This window comes from Otolemur garnettii, unplaced genomic scaffold, assembly GCF_000181295.1.
Source record: "Otolemur garnettii isolate 467f Iridium unplaced genomic scaffold, OtoGar3 scaffold00002, whole genome shotgun sequence".
Classification (NCBI taxonomy): Eukaryota; Metazoa; Chordata; class Mammalia; order Primates; family Galagidae; genus Otolemur; species Otolemur garnettii.
The window spans coordinates 52,267,476-52,291,601 of NW_003852397.1; the positions used below are offsets into that span (position 1 = coordinate 52,267,476).

Sequence of the window (24,126 nt, forward strand, 5' to 3'; positions counted from 1 at the left end):
AGGGGGACAGCTTGAGGCTCTGTCTCAAAAAAAAAAAAAAAAAAAAAGATTGTGCTTCTCTGGGTTGTTGCAAGTGCTACGATCAGGGTTGTAAGGTGCCTGTCACTGTGCCTGTCACTTTAGAAATCAGTTTCTTCTCTCTTTTACACTTGACCCTTCCCTCTCTTTCATCTACCACCCTTTGGTCACCTCCTTTCAGCTCCTTGTTCCTGTAACCTTTTTGGTGGGGCTTCAGCTCCTTTTCTGAAAAGTAGGGCAATGATACCTTCCTTCAGACTCCTGATGGGGCCCAAACTGTAAAATACTCCTCAAATACAAAGCAATGCTCTTATTAATAGCTATAATAATAATAGTGAACCATGCCATTATTTCATAAAATAATGTATATTACATTACAAGATGATTCTGAGTTTATTATGCATCACCTATGAAATATAAAACCCTAGGTATCCTTGATTGTGTCTGTTAGAGAAATATATATATATAACATATATATTTATCTTGTAATATATATTTGTACATATATAATAATAAGTATATACTATACATTTCTATTATTATAATATATATTTATATCTGTATATATACACATTATATATTTATATAATATATGTGTGTCTATTCATATACACATATATATATTTGTGGAACTGATAATGATTCTGAATTGGTGGCAAGGCTTAACAGAAGCGACATAAATGTACTGGTAAATAAGTTGTGACTGAATGTAGCAGGGGTTGTGTAGATGGAAACAGCCCTTATCTCTCAGCATATGGTACCTTTCTGATGGCTGGTGAAGCACACAGCAGCAAAACACCTGGCTTTGCGGAGCTTGCTTCTCCACAGTCCTCTCCACTGGGTGCCACTGTCCACAGATCCAGTCAGCTTTGGCTGAGCTGCCTGAAGGTGTTGGGTTTTTTGCTGCTTCTTCAATTGCTATGGGTTTATACTGTCTCTAGCTTAACGGATGGGGCACAGGCAGGAAAGTGTTCACTTTGCTGAGGGTTCTTTTGTCTTGGATCCCCACTGCCCACACCTTTACTTTAAGTTACCTTCTAAGTATCTATAAGAAAGGTTCTTGGGCCAACGGAGAGATTGAGCGCTCTCATGAACCAAGCTCTGATTCCATTGCAGGCCAGCCCTTTGTGAATCCCGATGGAACTCCTGCAATATACAACCCCCCTGCCAGTCAGCAGCCCTTGCGAGGCACGATGGTAGGGCAGTCCCAGCCGCCGCCGCCGCAGCAGTCCTCCCCCCAGCCTCAGCAGCAGGTGCAGCCCCCACAGCCACAAATGGCGGGCCCACTGGTCACTCAGGTAAAGGGCTGGTGGGAGGGCAGGGAGGGACAGTGCGAGTGAGATGGAGGCTGCGTAGTCCTCAGAGATACAGTGCCTCAGGGAGAGAGGTGCATCTTCTAGTAGCTCCACCCTAATCCCCAGAAGCCTCATATAAGAAACCTGGCAGCCTAGAGTTCATGGAAAACGGTTGACAGGATTTCAACTGGATTTGTAAGTTTAGGTAGAGATGATTGCCCCATCCAGAGACTTGCAGAGTGAAGGCACGGTACTAAGGAAGAAAAGTAAGTTGTTTTCCTTAGGTTTAGGTGTCATTTTTAAGTCTAAGGAAGCCTCTGCCTTGAAGACTGAACTGATACTCTTACTCAGGCTTTTGTATCATCTTGCTCACCCCTTCCTTCCCATCACAGATCAGATGCTCATGTCAGCCAGCTGTCAACATTGACCTCTTCATCAATGGGAAGAGCACAAATCGGCCAGTTCCACGGTGCACGGGCTGGTTATACACACTCAGAGAGGGACAGAACTAGCTGCCTTTCTTTCCCAGGGGGACACATAAATTATTTTCTCTTTTACTTTTCCTTGTCCTCGGGCACTCTTTTTAGATACAGATGAGCTAACCAACAACAATATCAAACACACTTCAGTAACCTCTTAAAGCTTGCTCCCGTACAAGTGAGCTGTCCTCAGTGCTGCCTGGCTGTGGTCTGCAAGGCCTTTCCCTGCCGGCTGGTTCCCCTCTCTAGAGTGCACTGAGCCCAGGGACCTATAAGGAATGTTGGGGGGGATGATTCTTGTGGAATTTCAGCTCCAGTGCTTTCCTTTCTTCTGATCATCTTTTTCTTTCCTCTAGTCTGTCCAGGGGCTGCAGGCTTCCTCCCAGTCAGTGCAATACCCGGCAGTCTCTTTCCCTCCCCAGCATCTCCTGCCTGTGTCTCCAACCCAGCACTTCCCCATGGTACTGTATTATATGTATGTGAACTTTTTCTGGGATGGCATATTCACTGACTGTACTGCTTTTCTGTGCAGCACTGGCTGACGTAGGGGGTTCCCTGTGCTGACTGTGAGGGGATTTGTGTGAATGTCTCATTTATGAACATTGCAGCTCTTCTCTGCAACACAATGGTTTTCGTTCTGTCATCTGTTCCATGTTGAATGTCTCTAAGGTTTGGTACCCTTTTAAGAGTTTACCAGCTAAGCAGGATTTGAATGCTTTCCAGGTTAGAATTCAGGAACAGAAAGAGTCATAAATGTGGTGTGAGGGTTTAGGATAAATCTCAAGGTCAGTATCAGAATGGTAACCATTATCACCCCACGTTCCTGATATAAGCATTCCCCTGGGACTCTAATTTTGCCAATTTCCTTTCATTCTCCCCTCAAATCATTAGGACTTTTAGGACAACAGCTTAAAGAGTGAGCGTTGTTTTAAAACTTCAGACCAAGCCAGTGTATAAATACTCCCTAACATAGGAACATAATACTGTCCAGCCCACTGGTGACAACAGTCCTGCGCCCATCTCTGCAGCAGCCGTGCTAGGTGATGATGAGTGCGGGTGCTTCCATTTCTCTCTGGAAGGCAGAGCCAGTGGTGCTGCTGGGAAAGCCAGCTGATCCTTCAGGACAGAACGCCAAGCCTTCTTTGTCTGCAACACCATCCTGGGGATACTGAACCCTCACTGGAAAAATGATAATAGTTTGCTTCTATTGGAAGGAGAAGATTTGGGTCAAATTGTTTATCATCTTTGACCTCAGGATGATTAAAATCTGATTTTTTGTGTGTGTTAGGTTCTCTTGTTACATTCTATCGAGAAAATTCCTTTATTTTATTTTTTCCCAATATACTTCCTCTCTCCCTAACAACTACAAATATCTCCATGCATGCCTTGATGTGCCTCTGTCATTACCAAGCTGATCTTGCTTATTCTTCATTTATTCCTGTGGCTTGCAGAGAGATGACGTGGCGACACAGTTCAGCCAGATGAACCTGAGCCGGCAGTCCTCAGGAGAGACTCCTGAGCCCCCCTCGGGTCCTGTCTATCCGTCCTCCCTTATGCCACAGCCAACCCAGCAGCCAAGCTATGTCATCGCCTCTGCAGGCCAGCAGCTCCCTGCAGCAGGGTTCTCAGGCTCTGGCCCTCCCATCTCCCAGCAAGTCCTCCAGCCTTCCCCCTCACCACAGGGGTTTGTGCAACAGCCTCCACCTGCACAGGTAACTGATTTTTCTCACCCCATTGACCACAGCTGAATTCTGCTACATTTTGACTTTTATCGTTCCAGGCAAAATATTCTCACATTCAAGCTACTCCACTATTCTGGTTACCCCCTACACACACACACCCTAACGAGGACCTACTCTGTCCTATTCACCAATTGTTCAAAGTCTTCAGGCTCAGAAAGTAATTTGAATGAAGCTGACGCAAGTTCTTATGGTACAACAGGGGACTATATCATCTTCCAGGCTGCTGATAGAAAGGCTGTAACAAAACATTCCCTCTCAGGCAACACCCTGGTCATGGGCTTGCCCAGCAAGGAAAAGCTGGGAAAAGAAAAGCCTATACCTTGGGGACTTTCTTGTCCCTCTTGCTCCTGCTCAGGAAATGTGTTCTTTCCTTTCTTATCAATTCACAAGCATTTTCTAGAGCTAATCTGGTGCTCCAGGCTGGAATTTCTCTATGAATATAAAGGAGGAAGGTAAGCTGATATCCACTGTCCTTTCTCTCCCAAAGGGGAAGCACAGCTCTCACAGGTAGCCATTAATCACATTTAATTGACTAGAGCATGTAAGACACCACAGATCACTGATTTTTACTGTCTTCTCAAAGACTGATTATGTGTTACTGTTCACCACCAAACATCTCTGGTGCTCCCCTGGGTATTTCTTGCAGAATATTGGAAGTGATTACTGTCAAGATATAAAATGCACAGAGGCATTTTCTCGTCCATTTTCAAGACACACATATCCCAAGCAAATTCTACCCTAATTATGAAGTATTGCATTATTGGATGAGCTGCTTAAAGTGGAGTGTCACCTTTTTATCATTTGCTTCATTGCCTTAACATCTTGAATAAATTATTTTCTTTTCAAGCCACACAAAATCCTCTACCATAAAATGATTGTCACTCAGTTGTTCATTTTATTTTGAATGATTATTAATAGTTCATATTTGGTTGCCTTCTCTTCACTCGTGAGATCTGATGAGATGTGCAAAATAATTTTAAGTTACAGGAGAAAAGGCTTCATTAATGTTGTCATTATTTCACTAATAAATACTTCAAGCTTAATTTTGGGAAAAAAATAATTTAGTTTTTTTAACCTAAATAGCATCTGGGTCCTGAACACATTTCTGCTGTCCTAGAGAAGAGTTGGCAGAATGTTTAATTGAAGATTTTTTTAAAGCAAAGAAAAATTCTTCCCCAATGAAGGAGTTTCAATATTAGTTACAATTGCAGAAGCAAATACAATTCAAAATCAAAAGCCCAATGTGTCTGCAGCAGAAATGCTTTAATTCCTTCTTCTATAGATTTAAAAAGTAGAAAAAAAGGGTAACAAAAAGCTGTTTATGATTTATGATCAGTCTGGACATTTTTGAACTTCTTTTTAAAGAACCACAGATTAAAAGGCATAGAATATAACCCATTAGAAAATATTGTAAAATTTTGTTATCAAACTATAGGAAAATGAAGCAAACTCAGTTGACATTTAGCCCATGAGCATAAATGGAAATATGTTGAATTTATGCAGAGAATGAGTCTGATTAATCGATGAAATTGAAGGTTAATTTCATCTGACTTATCACATCTGCTTTCTAAATGCCCCCTGGAAGGGCAAAGTGGGAATCACATGGATGAGGCAAAGAGGGACTTGAAGAAGGGAAATGGGAGATGTGTTTCTTTTCAATATGTAGAAGCTCTGTGAGTTGACCACCCTAGGGACTGTAACAAACTGGTCAACATATGGAAGTGTTCAACGCAGGAAACTGGCCTACTGTACTGATAAGTACCTGTGGTCCATGTCCAGTCTGTGAAAATTAGGTCAACTTAAGGAGGTGGTCAATGTAGGAAAGTGGCCAGCTATAGAGGTTGTATTATAATTTCTCCTTTCTTTTATTTACTTTATTTTCCTCCTAATTCAACTCATTTTGGAGCTTTTTAAAAATGTGTTTAATTAAAAGTTTGTATTGTCTACCTTTTGAGCTATGACTCTCCTTTCTCCCTTCTACCTCTGCTTTCAAACCATTCATACTGATCCTTTAAGCCCAGATCCCTTTTCCTTCTTTCTTTTTTTTTAATTTTCAATTTCTATTTTATTTAATTAATTTCCATAATTATGCAATTAGTGCTTCCCAAGTAATTTCTGTATCTGCATACAATAATGTAAACTAAAAATGGATGTCAGAATTGAAAACAAAGAAAAAGTAGGAATAAACTAAAAGAATACAAGCTAAAAAGGAACTAAAAAAGTAAACGTGAGAGAAAAAAAGAAGTCGGAATAACTACCAACTACCACATAATTCATATGTGTATCCTTTTTAACATACAAACACATTCATTTCGCACAATATTCAAATTGCTAATACAATTAAGGCATGATAAATGTTTTCTTATAAGGTACTTGATAAAGTAATTATCCCAAAGACTAAGCAATACCATTTTGATGTAGTGTCTTATCTAACTATATTGTATCTGTGGGCATAATTCAAATTTTATTAAAGTTAACAAATACTTTATGTAATAACAGAAAGAAAACCAAAAAGTCTAAGGAAAAGAAATTGGTCTCTGGCTGTGAGTTGGAGAATGCTAATAAAAGAGTTAATAAAAGTTCCTCTTTGCATTCTGTGCGTGTTGCCCAAGTGGCAGACCTGTAATTCTTGCCAGAGTTTGCCTCTCCCCTCTCAAAGCTCACTTGACATTCACATTGGCTCTTATTTATTTTGTTTATTTTCTCTACACATGTACATCTGTTTATTTGGTTTTCACTTTTTGCCTTCACAAAATTAAAGAGGCTTAAAATATAATAACAATGTTTAAGATAAAGACTAGAGACAAAAACCCGTAAAGAATGAACGGAGATAAATACATTCGGAAAAGAAATCAGATGATTGCTGCAACAAAATATTGAGCAATAATAATACTGATGCAAAAAAAGTAACATTCATATTGTCAGATAAAAGTATGTCTATCACAGAATGCTTTGACTCTGAGGTTCAGTATGGAGTCATCAGTTAACTTCTTTTTATTTTTTCCCCAAAGTCTCAAAAAATAGAGAATATTTATTTTTATAATTAAAAATAAAAGATAATTTCAAAAAACAGATCATTCTAAATCCTATAGAAAAAGAAGAAACCTTTTCTTTCTTTCTGAGGGAGAATGAGGAAGGGTCAGGTGTTCCTTTGTTTCATATGCTCAGGGGCCATAACTCCTAAAAGCCGGCCAGTGTTCTACCTTAGAAAAGCTCTGAATAGAAGCGGCCAAATTTTTAGCACAGCTTTTCAAAGTATCAAAAAAGGTAGGTCTGGGGGAAGAAAACAAAATGGTATCTTTTGTGTTTGTGTTTCCAAAAGCCATGAGCACTAAAAATGAGATGCCTTTTTAAAAATGTTTTTACATTTTTTACTTTTATTCAAACCATTACTGCCGGCCAAGAAATTTTCAAAGCTCATATTTAATCAAGACAGTCATTTCTAAAAGAACAAAATGCTATTTTTTAAAAAAGATATGTAAATATAATATGGATAAATAAATTAGATGCTAGTTATTCTCATTTTTAATATTGTGAGGCATCTGGTGCTCAAAGGCAGTAATCTTTAATAACACCACAATTGTCCAGAGTGCAAGTAAATCCTATTATTACCCCAGAATTATTTGGGATTTTATTGTTATAAACTGTCTGATAGCAGAGGAGATAAATTACAAGATCAAACCATGTAAACAACAAATATGATAAATTATAGTTGCTAGATACTGACCCATGACTGCTTTTGACTTGTTCAGCTTCTTACCCTTGAATGGCCATATTATTAGGTAGTCACAATTATAATTTATAGTGATTCCATGAAATTGCAGAATCACCATTCCGCAGAGATTATCTTTTGTTCTGATGTATCCCTAAGCAGGAAAATGTATTGCATATGTTTCAATAACAAGATTGATGAGAAAAGTGTTTCCTATTTGACATGGGAAAATCAGAAAATAAAATAGCCATACAAATCACAGTTCTTAAATAGTTGGCTTGTAATTTTATCCTGTATATAGAGTACTTGTAGGCGTCCACTGGGGTAACTCTGTAGTCACTTTTTAAAAAGATGACAGGAGAAAAATCAGAGGCCTGGAAATAGAAAATAGTTAACTAGAGTAGTAAGAAAACAACTGTAATAAAAATGACCTCAGGTAGGCAAAGAAGCCTTTCCAGACCAGGAAACATTGATTTGAATCTTATTCAAAGTCATTAGAATATTTTCTCAGTCATTACAATATTAAGAAAGTGACATAAACAATATCTTAGATTGAACATAATCGTTTTGGATACTGGCTAAGTATTAGTCACTCTGCAAAGTGCTTTGATACACTTTACTGTATTTCATAATTGGATTATCTGCTGCTTTTGACATAAGAGAAGGGCCTCATCTCTTATAAACAGGTATTTCACCTGTATTTACATTAGAAAAGCAATTCAAGTTAGGTATAACATTTAAAACTACCATAGTTTTTTTTTGTTGATGACGATAGATTTCATTCTCTCTTGTTTCATTAAAGCCCCAAATGGTTACTTTAAAACAGCCATTGTATTGCTCTCAACTAGGTCAGCAATTGAGCAGAACTTAACACAGATGACTCATCTCTGCTCCATATGGCTAGGGTAGCTTGATTGGGGCTGCAGTCACAAGCCTTGAACTTGAGGGGAGCAAGTCGGGTGGGGTGCCTTTGCTCTCCCCATGGTCTCTTCTTCCAGCAACATAGCCTAAAGTTCACCTAGTGGGGGGACTCCCCTCCTGCAGGAGTGGAAGCATCAAGTCTTCTTAAGGATCAGATTTGCAAGTCTCAATTGACATCATCTCATTGATCGAGCAAGTCGCAGGGCCAGCTCAGATTCATGGTTTGAGGAATGAATTATACCTCTTCATAGAAGTAGCATGCAGCACACATAGGATGGGAGAAGTTTGGCATCTTTACGATCTATCACAGTTTAAGATGACAATATGTTCTATGTTAAAAAATTACTTTATGCACAATTCTTATTCCCTGCTTTTTTAAAAACCCTTTCCTCCCCAGATGCCTGTATATTATTACCCATCTGGTCAGTACCCTACCTCAACCACGCAACAGTACCGGCCCATCGCCTCAGTTCAGTATAATGCCCAGAGGAGTCAGCAGATGCCACAGGCAGCCCAGCAAGCAGGTACTTAGAATCTGTTTTCCATCTTTTCCTCCACTATGGTTATTTTTGCTGGTGAATCTCATAGCTATACTCTTTGGATGAGTATCTAAGCTTGGTCATTTAAATCACCATGTTTCTTTTACCCAGAGAAGATAACGAAGCATTTGATTGACTCTGGAAAAGTAACTGGTACAATAAGGTAAAGCAAATGCTTGTCTAGCATCCCAGGCATGCATGCTCAACAGTCTCTAGAAATTATTTTTCCATCTTCTTAGTTTATTTTAAAGCAGAGAGATAACCACAACCACATTCCTATCTTCCTAGTTGATACTTTCTTTTTTTTATTTTCCTTTTCAATTTAAAGGCAGAACTTGCCCTGTTCCTAAGGCTAGGGAAGCAAATTAGGTTGTTTCAATGAGATGCTAAAGAGCACTATTTTTAGAAGAAGGCTCCTGACACTGCAGCGTGTGTCTCGGTGGAACTCTGACTCCACGGTCCACTTTCACGATGGCCACATGCCTCCTGCTCAGAGCCCAGCAGCCACTGTGCAGTGGGAAGGGGGGCCGATACACTGTACGAGAGTGAGTAGCAGGTCTCACAGTGAACCGGTCTCTTTCCCTACTGTGTCACACTCCTAATGGAATGCCGGTACCCAGAGAGCAGCAGAATCCAGCAGGGCTGAGTGACTTGTGCTAGGGAGAGGTTTGTGTCATTCCTACTGACCAAACTGCAGGAAAAACTGCTAATTGTCATGCTGAAGACCGCCTGACTAGGAGACTCTGCCTTCTGTAAGTAGGTCATGTTTAAGAGCATTGCTCCCCACTGCTGCTCATAAATGCCTGCTTGGTGATCTGATTTCTGCACCAAGTGTGTGTGTGTGTGTGAGAGAGAGAGAGAGAGAGACAGAGAGAGAGATGCACAGATATCAGCTTGTAATATATACGTGACATATACCATTTGTATAAACTATGAAAAAAGTGCAGTCCTTGCTAAGGATTAGTACCAATCCTGAACACCCTAAGAATACTAACGCTGACATTGCCAGGATTTTGTCAGATGGAGAAGGAATTAAATTCTCTGCATTGTGGATGGCTATATGTTCTTTAGCTTATCTCGTGGCCTATTTAAAGTCTGTGGGAGAAGAATTAGAAAGACCTACAGAAGAAAGAGAGATTTTTGTCTTGTTTCAGCACTGTGTTAGTTCAGCAAAGAATGTATTTGACCTCTGAATCAACTTTATACTTTTACAATAGTAAAACTCCAACAGAGTTTTTCATATTATTAGTTATTTTCAGAAAATCACATGGCAGTATTTTCTCTGATTTGTGGAAAATGTTACCATCCCTATCATTCTGGTGGTGATTGTGCTGTCAATTTAGATACAGACTATACTAATGCGCTGCCCGCACCCTGAACTCTCTCATTTCCTTCTGCTAATGTTAATGAAAGGGTTCGTTTATAACCTTGTAGACCTTGTTTAAGATGCTATAGAGAAGTCTTCTTTTTGGTTACCAATGTTTTTAGAGGAAATATACAGATATCCAACTATATTGGGTTTTATTTAGTTTAAATGCCTTTGTGTGACAGTTTTTCAAAAATGATTATTATGTCAGTCTTATGGCGGAGTGTCCTCGTGTGCTGGATTGGGGTTACAAATATGTTGGACTCTGCTAATCCTGTAAACTAGATGTGTGTGAGGGGCTGAGAAAACTGGGCAAATATGTTAACTAAGTGACAAAATGAGACTTAGGGAAAGTCTAAGATTCTCCACTGACTCCTACATTGCTATTTCTCCTCTCCACTAACTTTACTGATGAATGTCTACACAGGAGGAAATACGTGTGGCTTTCTGTTTGTTTGTTTTTGCTTTCACAGAACATTGTGGGAGAATACAGGGATGCAGAAACACCCTCTCTCATCTCAGAGAGACCTCACTGGCCCCAGCTACATTCTATAGCACCCTGGTGGCTTACTCTGTCCCATGCTCTCTCATCACCCGGGAAATGCCATCTCTAAGGCGAGACAATGAAACTGCCCTGGGAAGAATGTATTCTAAAGCAGTATCATGCTCAAAATAGATGCAAGGGCAGTGCTTCAGGTGTCAAGGCAGTGAGTGGCTGTTAATGCAGTCTGTGGGAGGTGAGGGGGTGAGAGAAGTGAACGGAGACATGAAAAACCTTGCCCCCAGAAGTGACAGCATTGGTATACACATGCAGACTTAGACCTTTGAGCTCTTAATTTTTGTGACCACCACATCTGATGTGAGACCAAAAATTCCAACACGGTTTCCACAGCACTGCTGAATTTACAGAGTATTTGGGAAAGCAGATGACTTCACAAAGAATTACCTCTGCTATTAGCAGAATAATCGAGGTAACCCAGCTCACACAATGGCTCTTTGAGAGTGCACAGAGGCTCTGGCTCCTATAGCCAGGAGTTCTTTGTTGTGCCTAGAGAGACTAAGAGAGATTATCCAAAGGGACCTGGCAGAGTTATTTATGAGAGCAACTCCATGTTGATTGACTATCATAGAAGAAAGAGCCTTTTTAGATGACCGTAAAAGCCACATTTTCTGAGGAGCTTGAAGGTCGGCCTTCTCTACCTTTCTCTTGAACTCTGGAGCACTGTCAGCACATCACCCTCCCAGGGAGATATTCTGACTTGCTCTTCTTCCTGTCACCTGCATTCCAGGGTCCTAGCATCTGGCCCTCTCCCATCCTGATGCTGACAGCAGGTTGGTTATATCATAGCATCCTCACCTATCACCTTATTAAGCACTAGAGTGAGACAACATCATGTCAGTTAAAGCTAAATAAGATTTTAATCCCAATTTTCCTCCTGGCACTGTTCTTAATCTTTATTTAATTGTGATAAAAAGCAACTCTTCCTTCTACCTTATTGCCAGAATTGAAATCTCTTATCAGTTACTACATTTTTCCTAAGCCTTAAAACTCTACACAGTGAATTTTTATAAAGTGAACTGGATACTCTACAGCTAATTAAATAGGACATTTGAGTTGCACTGAGGCCTGGAAGGGGAGCACAAGTTCTTCCTCCTGGAGATTTTGTACTCTTTCTCCCATCAATGGGTGGTAAATGTCTCAAGCATGCAGAAGAAGAAGCCTGTGCTGGCGGAAACTATAAATAAAGGCCACAAATGTGACATTTTAGGGAAATCGTGGAGAAATTAAATGGTAGATCTGCACAGTAGTAGTTGGATTTGGTAGGTGCATAGGTGAGAAAAATAAAAACCTTTAATATAAAAATGGCTCCAACGGAAAAATGTTTATCGCCAATCTAACATTCTCAGATGCCTCCAATAGTGGGGAGACAACTTTCCCTATAAGGCAATTGTTGATAACCCAAGTCTACATAGAAAAGCAGTTATCAAGTTACAGTTAAAAGACTATAGTCTTATAAACCACTCTGGCTTTGCAAGGCTTAGAAGTGACAGCCGCTTAACTGACAACAGATCTTCTCAGGGGTCAAAAACTGAAGTGAAGGGCTGATGAACAAACCGTTCATTTTGTCACGTTTTAGGTTTATTTTAGTAGTCAGCTTCATATAGCTTTTAGTTAGTACCCTTTTTGCTATAGTTTTACTCTCATTGAAAAACATCATTAAGGCCACAAAAATATTAGCAATAATTTTATCTACCATGGGTTGAGGAATTCTTGTGGGCTATTTGTTACGCTAAGTGTTTGCAACCTTAATGGAATCTCCACCACAAATTTACAAAATTAGTTCTAGCATTCCTGTTTTATAGATGGGAGAAACTGTTGCTCAGAAAGGTGAAATAAGTTACCCTAGAGCCCAAGGTTGACTGAATCGGGAAAAGCAGCAAGTTTGGAAGGTTTTAAGCCTATGTGTTCGTCACTTCAGAGGAACAGTGTAAACAGTTTGGGTATTTTTTTTTTCCCCAACAGTTTCTATAATACCATAGATTTGCTTTGACATGGTCAATCACATAGAAACTGGCATGTCAAAACTAAACTAGCATGCTCACATTACAGAGTCAGGTAAAATTTAATTAATTATTTAGGACACAGATGGTCTTAAAAGCAGAAAAACCGGAGAACCCTAGATGTTCGCATCCCTGCTCAGCACGGTGCTCCATATTACTTTGCAAAGCTGGTCCGTAACAACAAGCAGCAGAGAGCAGCTAAGACACTTATGTTCCAATCACGTTTTGGAAAGGAAAGAAGAGATCCTCTTACATGATGTTTCCAACTCCAAATTTACTTTTCAGCTTGACCTAAGAAAGAAAAGTCTGTAGTCATGGCTTTTTAAAAATCTTGAATATCTCTTATAAAGTAACAAAATGAGCTAATAAAGTCCTATGTATTTTTGGAAGTAAGCATTTGAGAAAAGATCTAGGGTTAGTATCAGAATAGTACTGGGCTCATAAAATGAGTTGAGAAATGTTTCCTCTTCTTCTACTTTTGGGAAGAGATTATATAAAATTTGTGCTAACTCTTTAAATGTTTAGCACAATTCTCTAGGGAAAAAAACCGAAGCCGGAAAATTTTTAACCCCTTGCCGAAATTTTTTTTAAGATAATTTCTGGAGCTTTTAAGTTATGACTTAAATCTTCATGGCTAGAGGACTATTCAGATTATCTATTCCAATTTGTTGAGTTTTGGTATTTTGTGTTCATCAAGGACTAGACACATTTTTCTAAGTTGTTAAATTTTGGAGCATAAGCATGTTATTTAATCTAATAACTTTAGGATGTATTATGATATCCTGTTGCATTCCTGATATTGACAGTTCTAACTTTTCTCTTTTTATTTTTGTCAGTCTTCCTAAATCTATACATTTTATTTCTTTTCCCCAAGAATTAGGTCTTTGTTCATTGATATTTCTCTATTGTTTTACTGTTCCAATTTCATTGATTTCTGCTCTGCTCTTTATTTTATTATTTTCTTCTCTCGTTCACCATAGATTTATTTCACTCTTTTTCTCCATATTTTCTGGGGGTAGGATGTTAGCTCATTGATTTGAGATACTGTCTCTTTTTAATGTAATCATTTAATGCTATACATTTCCCTCTCAGTCCAGCTTTAGCTGTATCTCACATATTTGATATAATGGATTTTCATTTCACTCATTTGTATGTATTTTTTAAATTTCTTTGAAATTTCCTTGTTAACCCATAGATTATATAGAGGCATGTTGTTTAATGCCCAAGCATTTAGAGATTTTCTTGTTGTCCTTCTGTTATTAATTCTAGATTGATTCAATTATAGTCAAATAATACATTATGTATTATTTCAATTCTTATAAAACTGTCAAGGTTGGTTTAATGGCCCAGAATATAGTTTGTCTGGGTGACTGTTCCATGAGCACTTGCGAAAACTAAGGGTTCTACTGTTATTGAGGATGTTCTATACTTTCAATTTCATCCATTAGTTTATTTTGTTGTTCAGAAGTCCTGTATTTTTGCTAATTTTCTATTTACCCTTCTATCAGTTGCTGAGAGGTAGATATTCACAGGTCCCCTCAGAAATCTCCCTGAAGTTCTGAAATGAATCTCAAGGCAAAGATTGCCTCCACTGTACCTGAAATCCAAGGCTGAAAGAGAGACTTATACGTTTTTCAGAGCATATCATTCATTTTGTTCCTTTCCCAAATGAATAAGATGTTAAAAAATGTTAGAAACCTTTCATAAAAAATAGTCTGGAAGAGAAAAAGTTGTCTTAACAGGAGGCTTTGAGTGAATTATTTCTATAAGCTACTGCCTACATCTCTCACTTACCAAGATTTCATCCCTATTGCTTAATGCCAGTAATATTACTTTTGGTTTAGATAGAAGAATAATGAAGATGGCTCTTTACAGTGAATAGTCCTTTCTACTCTAGGAGAGTCTCTATGCTTGAAGGTCATGAAAATACAATGCTATGGAGTCTGGAAGACTACACAGCAGGGCAGAAAGGAGGAAAAAAAATTAAAAACTTCAAGGGAGCCTAAATTAGATTATAAGTATAGCACATAATTTAAAGTGGATTCTGAAAATTATGGATATACTTCTCACATCTGCTTTATAAAATCCCTTTTTTGTCCTCCCCCAAGCGTTAACTCCCAACTATCTGCTAGATGATTCATTTTGGGTAAAAAACAGTTTCACAGAGCATTTTGCATAAAATGTTTTACTTCTAAAATTATAGTTCAAGAAGAAACTATGACAAAATTTAAATGCATATTATTGCAACACCCCATGCAGCTTTTGTGAGGCTTTCTAACCTCACAACCTGCCTTACAACAGGACGGTTGGACTCTCTCATAGAAAACAGTAATGGAGGTCCCTGGAATTTTTTAAAAATTTCTTTATTCACTTTTCTCTGACATTCTGCTCAACAGGCATCATGAGGTGGGGTTTAAACACTCAGTTTTACTAATTGAGGCTAAAAGTTTAGCCTCCTGCCCAAGATAAAGTCTCCCTCATCAGAGCCAGAAAGGCAGCTTCTGCTACTTCAATACTTTCAGATTTAATAACAAATTCAGTCTTAAGAAACAAATCCAGGTTTCCTCAGATAGTTCAGCAAAGTCTGACTTGTGAGATTCTTCCCAGAATGTGGGAACTCAGAACCACCTCACATATGCAAGTTATAAAAACACACAAATGAGAAAGAAAATAATGTCTCAGTATGTTGGAGCTATGTTATCCCCATCCTCATTCAGTCCAAAGTTCCCTAATTGTCAGAGAATGATCTTTCCCTTGCCTGACAGACAAAGTGGAAATAAGTCCTGGAACTGCTTCCTGTCTGTTCAGGTACTCAGAGAGGATATTGATGGATGTAGACAAAGAAGCTTGCAATGAATTATGTGTACATAAAAGACATAGGAAAGAGTAGTGAAGGGAGAGAAAACCAGGTGAGGGGAAGTAGAGTCTGTTTGTTCTATTTCACTAACTCATACCATGACCCAGAGAAATAGAGTCCATAGAGTCAAACCCCATTCTACATCCGAGGAAACCATTTGTGTGTAAAGAGTTCTTCACTGAAGAATTGCAGAGGTGGAGGGGGTCAGCCTCTTAGAAATACACTCTTTAAAATAGGCCAGGAGGTTTTTGTTTGTTTGTTTCTCTCTAGCTGGAAGAAAAATCCCAAGTATCTTTCATCTCTTTAGGTATAGCTGTTGAGCTCCCTCTGGCCCCTTCCACACATAACCAATTCTAGGTTTCTGAAGGTTTCCAACAACTGCTTGTAAATGCCATGTTCAACCCCTCACATGGGAGAAAGAACCATTCTGTAGCCAGTGCTCCTTAGATTTTAATGTGTATGTATGCCACCTGGATTTTGTTAAAATGCACATTTTGATGCAGTAGCTCTGAGATTCAACATTTTTAGCAAGCTCCCAGGTGATGATGATACTGCCACTGTTCTAACATCTTAAGAACAATGTAATAGTATATTTGTATCTATGGCCAGCTTATATATAAATGGCTGCAAAGAGAAGAAACCGTCTTTGATTTGACATTAATTATATTTTATGCACAATTATATTTAATGGTTAATATGTCTAATATTGTGAATTATAGCTAGTATTTAGAATTAATACACTAATGTTTAAGAATCTGAATTTTAAGACAGAAGATAAATATAACCTGAATCCATGACATGGCAGAAGGCTGAAAGAATGAATAATATGTGTACCTGTTTTCACTTTAGCATGCTAAGCGGTGTGTGTGTGTGTGTGTGTGTGTAGTAGAAAAAGAGAGAGAGAGAAAGAGAAAGTGAATATTCTCTTTATCTCGGTCTCTTGGTGGTCTATCTTTCTCTTGGGGAAAATATGGTGCCTCAGCTACAGTTGCTATGTGAATATTTAAAAAGCTAAATGGAAATATCTCAGCCATTTAATTCAACTATAAATAAGAGAAAAAATAGAGTTAAATGTTGTGACATCAAATAGAATGAGAGTCCAAAGAATCAATTCATGTTAACAAATGAATATACATATTTTTCAAAGTTCAAGCACCCAAGGAATATGTCACAAACTCTTTGAGCTCTTTCCAGGGGTATAGTATATTTGGACTTTGGTATGCCTGGCAATTTGGGAATTGCTACACATTGAAAGTAGTAATGTTCCCATCAAAGCTCATTTTAAGTTTTCAGATGGCATGAATTAATCTGGCCTTGAAAATCTATCCCCATCACTCTCTATCATGGCAGCTATTCTCCTCAGTCATGTTAGTTTACTCTTGAATGCACAGGAATGGAATGGACTGGGTGGCACTGCTGAAAGGGAGATATGATTATCTGTGGCACATGTATATTTGGAAATAGACCAAAGCCTTAGTTCCTTTCATGATAGGTCTGCACAGAAGTTCAACACACGGCAACGTATTTGCTTTCTTCCTTCTTTGGGGAGTACTGTTTCTGTTGTCATGACATATTGTTAGTATTAACAGCTCCAAGTAAGAAATAAGGTTATTGCTTCTTTAATGTTGTTCTGAAACACATTTGGTATGGGGTGAAATGTACCTTAATGGAATCTACAAATTTACTTAACCAGAGCAGTTGAGTAAGCTTGATAGTGAATCTTGTATTTTTAGCTTGACTTATTAAGCAGTCAGTGTCAGAGTAATTGAGATGGGTTTTATCTTCAGAAGTCCCTTTTCTCCTTCTTTGTGCCTGTGCTATTCCTCACTTTGATTGTTTTCCTCCTGGGATTATCTGGGGGTGGGGGAAAAGAGCATCAGCGCTAAAGAAAGAATTTGGAATACTGGTTGTGAACGATACATTAATTTATAGGCAGTAGAATTTGTCTTTCTAAGTTCATTTGCCTTTCCTAAGATTTGATGGCTCTAAAAACAGATTTATTTTTATAATTTTCCTACATACAATTTCTATACATTATTATGTTTAAAATCCCATTTTTTTTTAATTTGAGAAAATATGTATACTGAGAATCACTCAGAAATGCAAAAGTTAGACACTTCCAAGCTCTAAGGAAGTGATTTCTACCTTGAGTTTCTGCATTATTGCATTATTCAAAGCAGGAGGTAAGTTATCAAGGAGTTACATGAGGATTTAATTGTCTGATTTCTGTTAACAGAAGTGGGAGTCACATGGATAATCCTTATGGAAAATTCTGTTCTGAAAACATTAGTTTGAAAAAGGTTTCCATGGAAATGTTCATGTGTTTCTTCCATTAATTGGTCTAATTATTCCATTTAAAGAAATGGGAATGATAAGTATTACACTGGGATTAAGAGAAAAGTTAACTCTATTAGGAGCAATAATAGAAATCATGCTATTTTTAGACGTAAAACTCTTATACTTTCCCCAGACTTTATAGATGGCCAGGTTTCCTCTGTGCCCTAGGAAGTCATAGTAAAAGGGATTTATTCAGCACATTTGCAGTAATTGCTTTAGCACTTTTCATTGTATGTATGTTATTTTTGATGTTTACATTTTCATTTGTTATGGAATTAAATATTACTGTTATGGTTGGGATTTCTGATTTTCTGTACAAATGGGACGTAAGACAAATCATACCATTATTTTTCCTTCATTATGCAGCAGAAAATGGAAAGCAGTAAGTTGTTTAAAATAGAAAGAAAATGAAACAAGTTGGATTAGCAATATTGGTGAGAAAAGCACACAAATATATGATTTTTGAAAATAATAACATTTCTGTGCAGGTTTCCTGAAAAAGAATCTTGAATGCAAAACATAAATAAATAATAAAACAACTGAAAAACACATCTTACTTGTTCCCAGTGTTCGGACTCTGGTTTACCTAATTACCTGACTATTTACCTGAATGAATTTAAGAGGAGATAAGATATTTTTTGTCCTGTATAGTCTTAACCCTCCTTTTTCTTGCTTCCCTTCTTTCTCTTCCTTCTCCTTTTATTATTTCTTAAGTTCTTGCCAACGATTTCTGCCTTCAGCTGTCATCCGGATCTAGGAGTCGCCCTGTTTTTCAATGCCAATTTTCTTTGGAAGGACATTTAAAAAATATCTCCACCACTTCCCCATCCCTAACTCTGTTGTTTTCTTATTTTACTTTCTATCTCTAAATTCTGACTCCACACAAGTTCTCTGACACTGTTTTTTTTTTTTTTTTTTTTTTTTTTTTGCCAGGGCTGGGTTTGAACCTGCCACCTCCGGCGTGTGGGGCTAGCATCCTACTCCTTTGAGCCACCCCTCTGAAACTCATTTTTGCTTTTTCCTTTCTTGCTGTATGAGATAATATTCACACTCCAAACTCATCATACATTTTCATAGTATGTTTTAGTTTTCTGAAATTTTCTCTTATTTTACTTTATCAATTTTGTTTTCTTTCCTTTCTACACACTCCTTTTCATTATGAGATGGACTCTTCATTCTTCCAGTGGTATTCACAATTCAGCATTGGAATGATGGAGAAGAGTATTTTGGATTTTCTCCCCTTCTTGGCAGAGAACACAAAGAATGCTTTTGTTCATGTTGGTATGCCCAGAACCAATGCACATTCGGTCTTTAGGGTTTGTGACTTCACTTAGGAATTTGTTGTGATAAAAGAGTGAAGAGCATCTTGACTAGTGTAATTTTGACCTTGCCTCTCAAGTTCAAAGATTCAGTAGTACACATGGGAAAAGTGTCAGGCCATTAGATGATTTATAAATTTGCCATTTCCAAGGAGTTCACTTTTGCTTAAAACCAGTAGTGGTGTTTCAACTTGGAATAGAAAGCAGCATGCAAATCACTAACCTTAAAGGATACTACCTTAGAAAGATGTTGATCTTTAAAACCATTTCTTCTTTTCACTGTCTTCAGATATGGTTGCTTACTACAGGGATCTGAATATGAATTCAGCAATACCTGTCAGCATAGATTCACTGTAGCCATTATATCCAATCCTAGGTTGTCCTTTCCTCAGACCATCAGCAGGGGATCAAAGTTTAAGTTACTCCTTCCAGCTCTGAAGCCACAGGGTCCCTTCTGCCAAAAGGAGTGGCACACAGATCTGATAGTTCTAGAGTCAAGCAATGACTACTCTAACCCAGGAAAGCTACAGTAATGTGCGTGCTTCACGAACGTAGTACAATTCTAAAAGAAACCTTGTGACTCACATATTCTTCATAAAGCCTCTGAGGATCACATGCTTACAAGGCCATCACTACTTGGTTCCGTTGGTCCCATGGTGGAGGCATTTGTGTGTATCTGTTCACCGGGAGAGTGTGTTAGCAACATGAATGCTGTTGTCCATATTCCTAAAATCACAACAGGCCTCCTCCATGATTTTAGGTGGGTGCTTTTCACTGTTGTCAGCCAATTCACCCTGACTACAGTGACTACTCTGATGCCTTTTAAGGACTCCCCTAGTCCCTAATTGTCTGCTGATGTTTTCTCCCCAATTCGCACACTATTTTTTTTTAAGTAGCCAGAGACTTATTAAAATAAGTTCTCTTTTGAGGTTTGTTTTATTGTTGTTGTTCATTTTGGGTTTTTTTTTTTTTTTTTTTTTGCAGTAGAACCATCACCACTGTGGGTCATATAAATGGTTCTGAGAATTTAAAAAAAAAAAAAAAAGGCAGAAAGAGGGGCCAGAATAAAGCCAAGAGTATACCTTGCAGAGTTCAGGATTCTTCAGCAGAACGTGCATTGTGAGTTACTCTAAGAATCTGATGGATAGTTTATCAAACTCTCCGAATGGGTTTCCAGGGAATTTTTGTATCCCCCCAAAAAACAATTTATAAACAAATACCACTCTACTCATCTGTGCATTGGCAGTGTTAACTGGAGGGTGTGATGCTGTGATACAGAGATCAGAGAGTTTGAGGTGCCCTTTGGAGAAACTTGATGTAGACTTTGTTGTATTTCCTGTAGTTCAGACCTACTAGATCTACATAATAGGAAAGGCTCAGCTTTTGCTGATGGGAACCCTGTGAATGACATGAGTCAAAGAGGTCCAGTGATAAAAAATAAACTAGACACGAAAGCTTCTGCCTTGCTGAGAGTGGTAGCAAGAATGAGGAGAAAGAATCCATCCAAATGGTAGCTTTTGTTGTGTTTCATTTTGGGTGTAGAATATTCTATAAATTGTGAGAACAATGCAGTGCTTGTACTAAAGGAAGTTAAAAAACAAAGACAAAAACTCCATGCTACACAACAATGAATTTTTATTTTTGTCTCTTTTATTCCTGCCGTTGAGCCCTTTTGTTGTGTGTGTAACTAAATATCATATATGCCTGTTACAGATACAAGTATGTTTTGTGATATAGATTATCCCAATTTCTTATTAATATAGCATTTTTATTTATTTAAAACTTACTATTTTATGTTTACATGTGTATTGATTCTTTAAACATATCAGTGACTCCTTTTTTAAACAAGTAAAACTCAGTTTGCAAACAACATGAGTGTTTACATAAGAAGTTCAAAATAATCCACAAACTACTAAAACTAGTCAGTGAATTTAATAATATTGTAGAATATAAGGGCAATACACAGGAATCAATTATAATTTCACATATTTTCAGCAAACAAATGGAAAATTAAACAATTTCGTTATAATAGTGACACAATTTTAATAGAAATAATTAATCATAGGACTCTCTGTGGTTCAGGGAAGCCTCAGTCATTGCTTTAATCATTCAGAGACCAGTCAAGGTGAGCCCTGAACACCCAACAGTATCCTATGGAGTTACAACACGAAATGTTCATTGCTGTTCTTGTTTTCCTGATTTCCTCTCCAAGTACAGACGTATATATTTTGAGGGAACTAAGCTTTTGTATCTCTTATTTATCTTCTTTAACCTCCACATTCAACAACTATTTATAATAAGCTGTGGTTTTGCTGCCCCTCTCTACAAACAGAGACAACTCCATAGAAGGTTCAAGGGTTTTTCTACCTTCTGTCAAGGGCTTTTGTCTTTTTAATTTCCCATCATTAAAAATGACCCAATTCAAGGAGTTCATCCTCACTGAGTCGGAATCTACATCAAATATCTCTAAGAATATGCCTTACAATAGAGAAAGTTTCATTGTCAATGAGAATGTGGAAACAAACAAACAAACATGGAAACCTTTGCTCCTTGGCTGCTATCCCCAGTGTCCTTCAGCCCTACTGCTTTCCAGGCCCAGAAACAGCATTTGAGACAGAGTTGCAGATCTTGTTTAGCTGCCATGGATGGTCATAGACGACAAAACCCACTACCAAACACTTGCTTTACTTGTCCACCAATGAAAACAATTCAGCTGTGAAATCATTATCTTATCATTACTGCCTGGTGTTTTCTAGATATTTCAGTAGAAAAGGGGAAATTGGGTTTTAAGAAGGGTGTGTGTGTGTCTGCAAGAATGTGATTGTCCAGAAGAACTAATTGTAAATGACTGGCAGCATTTACTTTTATATTTATTTTCAGTCTCTAAAAACTGTACATAAGATGTTGTTTAAATTCTGGCAGGATGCAATGGGATGTATGGTGACAGTTACGGAAAGTAATGTATTAATTTGGCAGCAGTTATGACCCACTAACTAAGTGTACTTCTAAATAAGCCCCATGATCTCTAAGTGGTTCTCTTTTCTACTAAAAAAAGCAAGACAAGTACAGACATGTGAACTTACTGATTGGTGAATCTACTGAAGTCTAATTCCAGTGACACTATTCAGCAAGCATGGACATCAAGTGATGTGCTCTGAAGTCCTAAACTCCCACTATGCCCAAGAAATCAATACTCCCATGTTATCTTGGGGTCCAAAGGTCGTTCTCTTCCCAATTCAGTTTCTCTCTCTTACTTGTATCTTTTCCTTCCTCAAAACCATGACTGAGGATATGCCTACATAGTTGTTAATTTCTACGTTATTACGCTGCTGCTGCTGAGCTTGTCAGTTATTGAAGGTTGGTTAGTGTTCTGTTGACTCTCTTTTATTTTTCTGGGTTATTGAACCACCTGTTCAGCTTGAAATTTTAGGAATTTACAAGTTTGCCAATATATTTACTGTCTCTTCTTCAGGAGTCTTCAGCATAAGTGGAAAAAAAAAAAGAATAGAATTATCCGCCATTAGCTGCCTCTTTTTTTCTTTTCCCTTTTTTGTGTCTGTGGCTTAAACAACTAAAATTTTATTTTGTCAGAGCTGTGGAGCCTAGGAGTCCATAATCCAAACATCAGCAGGTTTGATTTCTTCTGAACCTCTCTTTGGGGCTTGTGGCTTATTCTTATTTTAGACTAAAGAATTAAGGAAATATTTTATGTATGGAAAAACTATGACTCTTTGCCAATGTCTTTTTATAATTTTGTCGAATACTAGCACTTTGTATTGTTTTACAGTCAGAATTAACCAGAATCAAAACAGCGATCCTGTGTTCCTTCCCATTTTGAGCCACTATAATGTAAGAATTATACCTCCAGAAATTAGACTGCATGTGTTAAACATCACATTCATGTCACAGTGAATCGTGTGTGTGTATAAATGGATCTTTAAAACATTTTTAAAAAATGGCAGGGTTTATTCAAAAGACTGGGAAAAACAGACTAAAAATGACACCCAAAGTCTTTTTCTTTTTTTCTCCTTTTGTTGTTGTTGTGGTTGTTGTAGGTTTGTGGTGACAGTATCTGACTGCAAATTATGTGAAGCAGTAATGCCAGCTTTCAGCATCCCCAGGGCTGTCTTCCCATCTCAGCTCACACTTGTGGCCCTTAGGGTCTGTGGCATTGTCTTGAAGAACGGATACTTGAATTCTGTCCATTTGCCTGGTGGTGACAGCCAGCACTTAGATGACAACTGCCATCTGGCTCTTTCTGCTAGATTTGTAGCAGAAGCCTTGGTTGGGTTTGGGGGACTTGAGATTCTCCGGAGAGGCAGAGCCTGTTTGAAATCACCACAGATGGCTTTATTTGGGGAGCTAACAGGCATGGAAGTGGAGGTAGGAAGGAGAAAGATAAATCAGCTAGGGGTTTGATGTCTGCTGCTTTTAAAAGACTTGAGATGAAGTTTGTTGATTGATTTTAAGACTGTTTATACACGTGGAAGAATTTGGAGGCATTGTGAAACAAATCGAAACTTTAAAGACTTTGAAATTAAAGAGCCCATCACAGCAGAATGGAAATTAGACTTTTCTAAGGAAATGTGTGGATGTGATACATTAGCCATGGGGAAAATGCACTTTCATGGTGCCTACATCATTGTTCTCAAGAGGTGTTCTACCTTCATTAGGATTGGTGGGGTGATGAAGGAGCTTATAAAAAATACAGATCACTAGATATTCCTGAATTGCTAAGGTCTGGTTACACATCTCCCCACGGATTCTTTGGTTTGGTGGGGAGGGTGCATTTTTCCAGTGTCTTTCAAAAGCCTTTTTTACCCCTAAATGTAACAGACTCTAATGCTCAAGCAGATCAGCTTTTCTAAAAAGCATCTCTCAAGCAATTAATATTCCATTAATATTTTAAAACCACTGGGCTAACGCTAATCTACTTTGAGAATTTTTCTAAGTTTTATTTTCTTCCCTATGTTCAAAGG

General features: G+C 38.0%; 1 protein-coding gene across 4 annotated transcripts in view; it reads left to right on the plus strand.

The window, feature by feature from the left end:
* Window positions 1-24,126, plus strand: part of ARPP21 (cAMP regulated phosphoprotein 21) — a 157,269-nt gene that overhangs the window by 100,773 nt on the left and 32,370 nt on the right. For 3 of the 4 annotated variants that reach the window (XM_023513970.1, XM_023513975.1, XM_023513967.1), the window contains 4 exons: window positions 1,135-1,316; window positions 2,149-2,253; window positions 3,244-3,504; window positions 8,565-8,691. In XM_023513970.1, the coding sequence (XP_023369738.1) occupies window positions 1,135-1,316; window positions 2,149-2,253; window positions 3,244-3,504; window positions 8,565-8,691 (675 nt within the window). The remainder of the gene's footprint in view (window positions 1-1,134; window positions 1,317-2,148; window positions 2,254-3,243; window positions 3,505-8,564; window positions 8,692-24,126) is intronic. The other variant, XM_012806213.2, reaches the window with a different exon arrangement.